The 12,103-nt window shown below is 49.0% G+C and overlaps 1 protein-coding gene across 2 annotated transcripts in view; it reads right to left on the bottom strand.

Annotated features, from left to right (window-relative positions):
- Positions 1-385: 385 nt before the first annotated feature.
- LOC122363285 (GPI-anchored hemophore cfmA-like) overlaps positions 386-12,103 on the bottom strand; it is a 35,117-nt gene continuing 23,399 nt past the window's right edge. For both annotated transcript variants that reach the window (XM_043332367.1, XM_043332366.1), the window contains exons 2-4: positions 3,541-3,749; positions 1,595-1,736; positions 386-1,371 (exon numbers count right to left, since the gene is read on the bottom strand). In XM_043332367.1, the coding sequence (XP_043188302.1) occupies positions 788-1,371; positions 1,595-1,736; positions 3,541-3,732 (918 nt within the window). In that variant the 5' untranslated portion in view covers positions 3,733-3,749 and the 3' untranslated portion in view covers positions 386-787. The remainder of the gene's footprint in view (positions 1,372-1,594; positions 1,737-3,540; positions 3,750-12,103) is intronic.

Consider the following 12,103-nt stretch of genomic DNA (forward strand, 5'->3'; position numbering starts at 1 on the left):
TCACCGCACTGGACAGCGAACTGACGCAACGACACGTCAGCGGTCAGCATCCTGTCGGCGCTGCGACACGTGTGTTTGTAAGGATCCACGGAAGCCGCGCAGTAGTGGAGAGCCTGTGGCTAGGAGTAGGGAGAGACAGCGCTGCATGATTTGAGGTGCAAATGCTCATTTTCCTAATTCATGTTGAATGAATATAAGTGGGGCGTTTATCGTGCGTTTGTATTCCATACGACTTCCCCTTGTCCTTTTATGCAGGTTTAGGTATTCATGCGCATTTTTTAGGCGGCGTCGTGTCGGCAAGGTGACATTTAACCCTCGCCAGTGCACTGTCTCCTATAACCTCTTATCGGTGGCGTGGCTGAAGCATTTTCATCAAAGGCACGGATGTATGTCACTCTGTGTATGTATACTTTCTGCAAAGTCAGCGGAATCTCCGATGAAGTACGTATACCAATGCACGTCATCAGTCCCCACTAACTGCAGTGTACATGATAGACCCAAAGCCTCTCATGAATGGCACAACGCACCTGAAGGGCCAGTATGCCGCAAACGACAGAGCATGACTCTCTGATCGCTGATGAAAGATAACATAGCTATCTCAGATGCCCTCTTCTCAGCACTCCACATGGATCCACTAATCCCTGTTCACATCTCCTCCAGTACTTCCCGCATTCCACCTAATGACAACTTCGTCACAGCTGTGGTGGTTGCGCACTCATCTGTTCGAGGAAGGAAGCCCTTAGCCTTACAGCTCCTACACTCCCCCGACGAGCTATCCCCGGCTGGTCTAGCCGAGGTTGGCCAGCGCCGCCTGCAGCTGGTTGATCTGGTTGACCGCCTGCTGAACCTGTGCCTCCGCCTGGGCCACGGCGCTCTGGACGGCCAGCGCCGGGCCGGGGCCCACGTCTCCGGTCGAGGAGGCGCTCTGGAAGCTGGATCGCACGCCCAGCGGTCCGACCCCGCTGCCGGTGAAGGCCGTCTGCACGCTCTGAGCGCTGCCCGGGCCGCTGGACACGCTGCTCTGGAAGAAGTTGCCGTTAGCGTCCGTGCCCTGGAAGCTGGTGCCGGCGCTCTGGAAGGAGCCCTCCGGTCCGGAGCTCTGGAAAGCGGTGTTGCCGCCGGCAGAGGCGCTCTGGAAATTGGTGCGCGTGCCCAGAGTGTCGGGCACCGCGCCGCCGGCGCTGGAGCTCGAGCTCTGGAACGACGTGCGCGTGCCGAGCGAGTCGGGACCCAGGTCACCGGTGCTGGAAGAGCTCTGGAACGTGCCCTGGAAGTTGTTGAACGGGAATCCGGGCCCGAATCCCTGGAAGAAGGTGCCCGGGTTGAAGGCGCCTGCATTACCCCCGAACCGAGTTCCCAGGGTGTCCGCTCCTGCGAGAACGAGAGAAATGCCAACACGATGTCACTAAGGGATCACAAACTGGTAGTAACGGACGAATGAGGACCTGAATGAATTGGCAGTGTATGCAAAAGCAAACGACATCATGAGCCAAAAAAAAAAATGTCCAAACAACAACCATGTAAAATAACGTATTTCATAAATCATCCCTCCCAAGTCATCACGTCTGAACCGTTGCTCTGTATCGTCACCCACCTCCGACGCTCATGTACTGTCCGTTGACGATGTTGGCCACGTTGCCGCCGGGTCCGTACACCTGCACCTCTAGTGTATACTGGCCGGACGTCTCGTCCCCGACATCGGTCAGCACCACAGCACTCGGCGTAGAAGCCGCCTCCTGTCGGCACAGAGGCCCGGGTGACCATAGGCGCGGGAGCCGGGGGGGGGGGGCAGTGGGGGCAGCTTGAACCCCCCCCCCCACTCTGGGGCCGTGGGGGCGATGCCCCCACAGCTTTGAGACGAAATACCACACTTTTTTGCAAATATTTTCATTTTTGTTGAAAAAGCCAAGGGATGAAAAATAAGTGGCCTAAAACCGGTGAGAAAACTAGATTTGAGGGTACCCTAGGTTGATCTCTATTATGGTGTGCCCCCCAGTCTGAACGTAGTTCCCGCGCCCCTGCGGGTGACTGGAGACCGGGACGTAAGCTGGGCTCCGCATGACTCTAATCTCTAAATACAGCCCCGATGCAATGCAGTTGAAAGTTGTTGCCAGTTCATATACAATATACATGACCACGACCAGTAACCATCTTAACCCGCGAGTTGCTGGGGGGGGGGGCGTTAAACGCCCCCACTTTTTTCGCCGGGCCATAGCATAAAAACGGCGCGCCGCAGGCGCGCCAAATTTTGGGTACCTGTAGGAAATTGATTGAAGTTTATTGTGACAAAGTTTCAAAAAAATCGGTCGGAAAAATTTTGAGATATCGAGGTTTTAGTGACGTTATGATTTCTGAGTTTTCGACCAAAAACGGCATATGTTCAAAAAATCATATAAAATCACAGAATAGACATACAGACACGCCGTAACCGCCATTAGACTGCCAATACCATGATCAATCAAATGGCTATCTTCGATTATTGATTATCGTTCCGCATTTTCCAAATTCTTGAACTGAAACTTGGCAATTTCACGTGACTACTTGACGACCATGATACATGCATTTCTTAAATTGAACTTTTTGAGCCAAACACGTACACATATGATAAAATGAATGTCACCATCGTGTTCTACGCCCCAAATTACCCATAAAACATGTGTCACGGGCTGCGAATATCAGTTTTGATTTTCGGGGATATGTGCCTACCCGGTTGACCTGACCTTGACCCTGACCTTTGCTTGACTGACCGCTACATGGAGCTGACACTCTTGTAGGCCTTATATGATGGATTGTGCACCGTTTTGACAGAGTTTATGACGAGAGGCGCCCATTGCGAAGTCCTGAAGTCCATGCTACTGAAAGCCCGATTTCAGGTGTTTGACCTGACCTTGACCCGACCTGTGACCTCAAAATTCAACTTTAAAGTACTCATCTGAAGCGTCTCGTCGCGTTCTTTCGTTTGCCGCCTCGTGCGTTTCGCTGCGCCTATTGGTTCTCGAGTTATCGGCTGGGGGCGTTTAACGCCCCCCCCCCCCCCCCCAGCAAACGGTGGGTGGCGAAATACCCCAGCAACTGCCGGGTTAACATATACAGCTGAGCTTGCGATATGAGCCAGTATCCCCACAAGAATCGCTTACGTTAAACGTTTACCGTAAACAACTATAGGAAATGTAGTGTGCACTTGACACAAACAAGGATATATTGACAAAATATTTAGACGCCAACGAACGTTGGGGTGAATAGAGTTGCAAGGTCATGCGTTTCCATTGCATTGCCGTCAGAAGTGACGTACATGTTATGTTTGTAAATCATGGGAGCCGCACTGCAGCGCAAAAGTGGTGTCGGAATCGCGTGTTCGCGGAACCTTTACGTAACAGCAGGTCACGCACTTCTGATGCGTCCTTATTTAGAGGCGATGAAAATGTGGCACATCCAGTGATAACTACAGCTAAGCACACTAAGCTCAACACTACCCTAACATAAGCAACACTCCAAAGATAATTCAAGGCCGGACAGGGACGAAACGGCTCAGTTTCTTACATCGATGTTGACGCCGGGTAGGGGCGACCAGTTGAGGAACTTCTTGGGGCCCTCAGCGTACGACATGAACACGACGTCGTCCTTGTACCACTTCATCTTCCTGATGTACTCGCCGCGGCCGAGCCGGTAGTTGGTCTCCAGGGTGACTGTTGCGCCGAACTCGGGAGCCGGGGGCACGTTCAGCCCCGACATGACGAACCCATGGCCGGCTGGGGGCACACAGACAGAACGTGAAGGACCCATGGCCGGCTGGGGGCACACAGACAGAACGTGAAGGACCCATGGCCGGCTGGGGGCACACAGACAGAACGTGAAGGACCCATGGCCGGCTGGGGGAACACAGACAGAACGTGACGGACCCATGGACGGCTGGGGGCACACAGACAGAACGTGACGACCCCATGGCCGGCTGGGGGAACACAGACAGAGCGTGGGTTCGGCTGGGGGAACACTGATGAGCCTGATGAGCGAATTGATGAGCCACTGTGCAAGGCAAAGCAGAATATTAGGAAGTCATGTGATTGAGAAAGGCCAAACATGATAAACTCTTGAACGATTACGGGCAGATAGGGTTAAACATTACGATTTATTGGCCGGCAGCTCGCTGAGCCATGCTAATGATGACCAATGCTGATGGCCAAATATTAGCAGGTACGACCGGATCAGACAGTCGACAGGGCTCAGCAACGAGCATTGAGCATTGCACGTGAGACAACGACTCAGCGACAGCGCCCGGCGGGCAACATGTCTCACGGATGGGGCCGAGCGTCGCGTGCACAACAAAACCGCAGGTGACGTGGCACGAAGAGCTTCGAGGAAAGGCCTCCCTCGGTATAAAGCTGGCCCCGTGGGCTGACGGGACGCGCTGGCTCGCTGCCAGGTCGGTCGGTCCCAGGGTAAACAATGGCAGCGACCCGTTCACAGCTGCTTTAGTGGGGTTGTGCAACGCTCTGCCGGTTGATGTGGGGCCCACTCAGTCGGGGTGGGGATGTTTGGTTGAGAGAAATCGCATTGTAATGCTGGTAGGCATGTTGAAGCGCTGTGCATTTTCTTGATTTTTTCTTATTACTTTAAGTTTCAAGTCATAGGCAAAAATAAAAGTGATCCACTCTCGCTAGCTTATCAATGTTTAAAGCACGACTCTCCTCATTTGCATTTGTCTTCTTCGAACAAATGCATTAACAGTGCACAAAGTAGATTGCGAGTGTTTGGTTTCTAAATTAAATCCCCACCATGTACGCACAAATTTTGAATCCGCAACCTACTAACGCAGCTGCCAGAGCGTACGTATTATCAGTCAATCACAGGTAGATACTGGTTGCACGCAATGACCAGTGACCACCCGTGGAGCAGCCTGCGCACTCATCCGCATTCCAGTTTCAGCAAAACATCGATAAACTACCCGGGGCGCAGCGCTAACCAGACGAGACCTCAGCGGACCAACAGCCACCCCCATCACCTTGTGGCTGCGTTGATATATGAGCGGAGACCGTGACTAAGGCTGTAACGAGGCCCTCAGCCAGCAGGAGCACGTCTGACCGACCTCCCGGGCTGGAAATCCCGGTCTACGCGGCGGCCACAGCCACCCCAATCATCTCCAGAGTGATTCTCTTCTCCGAGGAAGACCGCCCAGCATGAACACAGCAGAAAATAAACAATACCCGGCGCCTCGGATCCATTAGAGGGCGCCGTCTCGCTGCCGTTTATAATGGAAGATCCTGGAGTGTAGCTAAGATGATAATGATAGGTACATTTTATGAGCACTAAGCGTTATGAGGTTCATGGCTTCAGACATGATCGCTTTTTAAAAGAACTTCGTGTGCCGAGTGATGGGAAATAACTACATAACGTTTTTTAGTGTCTATTGTGTGGCGACCAAAGTTGAGCTCGCTCTTTTTTATATGTTGGTAGCGTGGCCGAACCTTTTCCACCACTAACAGGTTAGCTGTTCACTGCAACATAAGCTGTTATAACATCAGCTAACATAAGGTTATAACATAAGCTGTTACAAGTTGTTATAAGCTGTTATAAGCTGTCATAACATAAGCTGAGATGTTTCAATCAATCGTATGCATCGTGAAGCTACTAAGCATTCGTAGCTTGTTTTCAATGGCACCCAGCATCTCGACTGCTGGCCCAAAAATTGCAAGTTGGGTAAAATTGAAAATCGAATTCATGGATGTGTTACCAATTATGCTCTGTTGCTCAGTGTGTACGAACAGACCTGCATGGTATTTAAATGAAAAATTCAAACCAAGTAACCAACATGCATTGTCCCTATTGCATAGGTATTCTACCAAGTACCAACCAATTCCCAAGCACTTTGAAAATAGGTAGTAAAATAGGTAAGATAGGGGGTAACACTTTCTAATTTCTTCGATACCACCGCTACGTTTTTAAACTTGGACAGGTTCTTCTTAAACCGATATGATTCCTATACCCGCGCCCCGTAGGGCTACCGGCGGACCCTACCACCCGTAGGGGGGGGGGGGCGTTTCGGCCCCCCCCCTAAGATCTCGGAAGTTTACCGGCCGATTTTCAAAATTCAAACGGCGTTCGATAGCCCCAACCAAGAACTATCTTGTGACCAAATTTCATTGACCTAGGTCAAACCGATGACGTCACAGGTCAGGTCAAAGGTCCAATTTTCACCGTTTACAGGCATTTCAAGAAATGCGTTGTAAAATCGAGTAAAATGCATTTCATTGAAAATCATCGATGGGGAAATGTTCTTCAAACACATATTTTGCTATTGGAGGTCACTGATACCAGGTCAGGTCACAGAGATCAGGTCACTGGGGGGTCACAATATGAAAGTGTCGTGTGACACATGTTTTATGGTCAATTTTACATGACAAATGCGATTATGTGGGTCAGGCAGCTTTTGGGGCCAGCTTAGGTCACGTTTTGGTGAAGGTCAGGTCAAGGTCAGGTCATATTAGGTCAAATTTCAAAGTTGATATGTTTGCTTAAAATGGGTATCGATTCGATGCAGCTCATCACGGGGAGTCCAATGGTGGTCTTTGTTTTGCCCTACGTGGTCTAGAATTGCCAAAAATTGAGTTTGAAAATTTGACGTCATCATTTTTCAACAGTTTTTACTTTTGTCGCTATAACTTGGCCAAAAAACGAGATATCGATCTGAAATTTGGTATGTAGATAGAAGACGGTAGGTACTATCACATATATTCCGGTTTTTTCGAAACTCAAAAAACTTTTTGGATTTTTTGGCTAATATATCCAAAATCGCATTTTTGATTTTTGGGTGTCAAAACTCAAAAATTTCAAAAATCCGAGATAGCAGTTTTGTAGCCCTGTCAATTCTACACCTTTTATGTCCTGAACATTTTTCTGTATCTTCAAAGCTGTAGGCCTGACAGCTCTTCTCGCGAAGGTCTTTTTTCGGTCGAAAATGGCAGAACATGACGTCATTCTGACGTCATTTGTGGCCAACCTATCATAGCCTCTGGAAAAATTTTGGTCACAATGTGTAAAATTGATGCCCGGAGGGGTCCTGAAAGTTTGGTGGCGATATCTCTAGCCGTTTAGGAGATATCGACGGAAAAGGACAGGGGGGGGGGCCGTTTCGGCCCCCTACGGGGCGCGATATTTCAACCACATTTCATTTCTAAAGGCGTTCACAAATAACAGGAGATATTGGCAAAATTTTAAACTAATGCATTTCGTCTACTTTGCTCCAGATCCCGGGGCAAAGCGGACACCGGCGACTTCTCAGCCCCGATATGAGAAACAGGATAGTATTTCAATATACAGGGTGTTTCACAATAAATGTTACTTTTGAATAGCTTAAATGAACAGTGGCGGATCCAGGGGAGGGGGGCAAAATGGGCATTTGCCCCCCAAAACGGCATAATTTTAACATTACGCCCATGGACGAGGCATGGAAAGAATCGATAAATTGTTATGGTTTGCCCCCCCCCCCCCCAAAAAAAAACTCTGAGCTGGATCCGCCTCTGTAAATGAAGATCTTACTTGTTCGTAAGCGCATAAATTTTATATTCAATTTGCTGCAAATTTGTTTCGGTTGAAGTCCTTATATTTTTTTATACAAACCGTCAACGGTTCATCTGTATGGACGTGCAATGCAATGCCAACACCGTCAAAACGGGTCAATTCGCCGTGAACAGATGATGAGGCGGTATGGGTGGTCATGCATTACGGCGCTTTGCGGAGTCTGACCGCAGTGCGACGAAGTTTCGGTAGCCATTTTAAAAGGAAGAAGGATATTCCGTCAAAAATGTCTTTCAAACGGGTGGTAGAAATGTTTTACAATCGGGAAAGACTTCATCGAATGAGCGCGTTAACATTCATCACAAATAAATAAGAAATAACCATCGGTGATTCAAATATAAAACGCATACGATCATTGATCTTGATGGTAGGCATGCGTATTGACGTATGCATATACGATTATCTTTTACAATCTCGCTCCCCGAGCGCTCTCACTTGATCGGTAAGCACTTGGGTGCTGTGCCATGCCACAGGTACCTAATAGCAGACATATACATGGATCCGAGCGATGTATCTATGACCTCAGTGGATCTTGAAGCAAACTGCAGGTTAGGATTTATGATCCCATCGGATCTGGCGTACAAAATTTATCGTGGATCTATGATCTCATACGATCTGACGATATATCAAGAACATGGATCTATGATCTGAGTGGATCCCACCATGCACAACATTTGAAGCCTTTATATGTCGATAAGTGTCACAAAATTATTTATTATGACGTGCAATCACACAAAATCACTAAAACAGAACGTTTATGAGTCACAAGTGTTTTTTTTTTGGGATTTTTGTATTGACGAAAAATAAGTGAGGATCTTTGATCTCACTGGATCTCAAGCAAAAATGAGATTCGGATCTGTTATCCCTACGGAGCTCTCTATAAATTAGAGAGCTGGATCTATGATTCCGTCGCATCCAACATCAGGATCCGTGGGATCATATCCCGTATCCATTTTCTCGGATCCATGCACCTGTCTGCCTAATAGGTATGCGTTTTGAAGAAAACATTCACGCCCTACATATTACTAATTACATGGAACAATGACTGCACGAAGCATAGCATTGGAACGAAACCAGACGAAACATGCTACCTACAGACTGTGCTGAACAGAGGAGTGACTTTTTCTTTGTTACTTCTTCCGGTGAACCATTGGGAGAATTCGTCGTGTAAAACAAGCAATCAATGAACAGAATATGGTACGAGTAACAATAACTACCATTTATCTAGGACTATTTCATTTACAATACAGTTTATGACAAAGTCTTTTGCTAGAAGTAACTAGGTAGATACATAGAGGGAATATAAAAATCGAAGGACATTTGGGAACGTTCTCCTTTAATTCAATTACCTACCCTTATTTCGCGCTAAATACCTACGTACCGCTAAAATAATCAGCGCTCACTTAACAAAAACTAGTGCACTGTTTTACAAAGTACAGATCAAACAAAAACGTCTTGGGGTTTAACCCTCGCCCGTAAACGGCGTTTTGCCACCTTCGCCCATGCAGGGGGGGGGGGGGGTTGGTGCGACCCCCTGGCGTTTGAAAACGGAGCGTCGTAGAGCTTAGCGGAAAAACCAACGGATTGCTCTCAACGAGATCTCGCGATTGGTGGTATATTTTTTGGTCCTAGGTCACCATTTGACCTACTTATGACCGGTCAAAGGTCAAATTTTCGGAAAAATCTAACTGTTTCAGATTGCCGCGCCGATTGCGGCAAAATGGTAAGAGATATCGACTTGAAACCTTCACTATCGTGATCCTTGATAAATTCTCTATCGTTAGGTGTGTATTTCGATGTCATAACTCTAAAAATAATGCGTTGGGAGCATCGGAAGTCTGCAAGGTCATTTGTGCATTGGGTCACGTCAGGCGTGTGACGTCACTGACCTGACCCTGACCCAAAATTAACTACAAGAAACAACCGACGATGCCTGAAATGGATAGCAAATTCGAATTCAGGGCATCAAAATACCCCGAAAAGGCATACAAGTGCAAGAAGTCATTACAGGTCAACCGAGGTCACTGACCTTACCTTGACCTTTGGTAACCTTCAAAATGTCAACGGACATTGTGCCAATGTCAAATCAGCCAGTTGTGATTCTAAAACAATCCATCAGTGTGTCAGGTCAGTCGGCATTTATACCAATGTGAAGCAATCTCCAATTTAGCGTAAATCTGGCCGGAGGTTGTTCCTTTTATGACGTCATAACTCCGTGACCTGACATGACCTTGACAAAAAAAAACCAAAAGTTGCGCAAAGGATGCCCCATAGGGTACCTACTGAAAATTTGAGCAGGCTATCTGAAACGGTTCGGCGTGTAGCTAAGAAAAACCTCAGGGGGGGGGGGGGTTGCACCAACGCCCCCCTACATGGGCGAGGGTTAACATTCATAGAGCACTGCTACTTGAGGCGTGACTACAAAATCTAAAAGTAGGATAGGGTTCAGTAGTTACCGTTTGGTCGACACGCAGGTTTAATCGTTAAGGACTTTAACTAACCTTCCTCATTGTTGCATTTCAACACAAGTGGTCAATTTTATCTTTTGTAAACAATTATTCGCCAGAATGACATGACCTGCAAGTTGCAACCACATCAACTTAAAACTATAAGCGCAATGCAATTTGTAGATGATAAACACAATTGGCAGGTGAGCCGAAGGGTTTACCGTTGCCTGCCGTTATAGACTACTGTCTGTGTCATAGTCATAGACGTCTGTATTACACCTTTTTGCAATTGAGTTCAACCATTGGCCATAACTGTTTAAGGAGCCATTTCGACAATCGGCATTGAGCACAACTATTCCGGCGTTGTGTGTTTCATTTCAGCCATTCGACAAAACAGATTGAACACTAAAATGAGCGACCTGCAAAACAGTTTGACACTTCGCCAGACTTCGACATTGAGCGAGCCAGCCCGGCATGCGACGAATAGTTTTGATCATTGACGATTTGTTTTGCACAACGTTGAACCATTCGCTCAATGTCGAGTTGTAGAGGAGGACCGCCGAATAGTTTTGCACAATGGTGATTCTTTGTGACCAACCGCCCATTTGTAGCGCCACCTATATGGCGAATGTGTACAAATGTTTTGTCTAATGGTCAAAAGCTAACGCAAAAGGGTGTAGTAGTCTATGCTGCTGTCTTTTCTGGACGATCAACGACGTATGCGACAGGGGACCAGTGGCGTAGACAGGGGGGGGGCCATGGGGGCCATGGCCCCCCCTTTCCGCCCAGCCGCCCAGATGGCGCCCCACTTAGCGCCGACTAGGCTGATGCCGTTTTACAGAGGGAGCATGAATTAAAAAGCGATGTGCAGGCAGGGATCGAACTCAACATCTCTTTAGGGGTGCCTGGACACCCCAATGTTCTCCAGGGCACCCCCAAATAGGACCTGAGCCCCCCAATGTGCGCCCCTCCGGCAACCAGAATAGGTATTCCGAACCCCCAGGGTCGATGGCGCCCCTGAAAGCCGCTGGCACCCACCAGAACGGAATAGTCGCCCCATTTAAGGTTAGTTGCACCCCTCTGAAGTTCATAGCTGCCCCATTCGGCCCCATCCAAGGTCGATGGCGCCCCCTGAAACCACTGGCGCCCCTCTAAAGCACCCGCATTCTTCTAAAGATCACAGTCGCTCTATCCGAGATCAATAGCGCCCTCAAGAGAGTCACTAGCGCCCCCCTTGAGACTGAAGTCGTCCCGCTTGAGACTAAAGTCGCCCCATTCAAGCCCAATGACGCCCCTCCAGAGCGCCCGGTGCGCTTCTGAAGATCACAGTCGTCCTCATCCGAGGTCGCTGGCGCCCCTCAAAAGTCACCGGCGCCCATCTAAACGGAGATCACAGCTGCCCCATCTTAAGATCGATGGCAACCCTTTGAAACCAATGGCGCCCTTCTAGAGTTTATTCGCCCCATCCGAGACAACGCCCCTTGAGACTACAGTCCCCCCACCCAATTTCAAGGCGCCCCTCTAGACTGTCCGGCGTCCTGCTGAAGGCAACAGCGGCCCCATCCATGCCCAAAGGCGCCCCTCAACGCCCCTCTAAAGATCACAGTCGCCCCATCAATCCAAGGTCGCTGGCGCCCCTCAAGAGCCACTGGCGCCCACCTGAACCGGGACTTCAGTCGCCCCATCCTAAATCAATGGCGCCCCTCTGAAACCACTGGTGCCCCTCTGAAAATAACAGTCGAATCATCCGAGATCAATGGCGCCCCTTCAGAGCGTCCAACGCCCTACTGAAGGCAGCAGTGACCCCATCTAAGCATTACACCCCTCTAGATCACCCGGTGCCCTTCTGAAGATCACATTCGCCCTATCCGAGTTCGTTGGCGCCCTCCAGTACTCACTGACGCCCATCTGAATGGAGACTTCAGTCGCCCCGCCCCATTCAAGATCGATAGCGCCCCCCCCCCCCCCCCGAAACCACTGACGCTAGGTAGGTAATTATTTGACAATGGGGCTGTCTCATCGACACCAAGGACCCTTTTCAAGATGCAGCAGCCAGGCGGCGCCGAGCTGGGCTAGGATGTGCC

The sequence above is a fragment of the Amphibalanus amphitrite genome, unplaced genomic scaffold (assembly GCF_019059575.1).
Source record: "Amphibalanus amphitrite isolate SeventyFive unplaced genomic scaffold, NRLGWU_Aamphi_draft 000613F_arrow, whole genome shotgun sequence".
Lineage (NCBI taxonomy): Eukaryota > Metazoa > Arthropoda > Thecostraca > Balanomorpha > Balanidae > Amphibalanus > Amphibalanus amphitrite.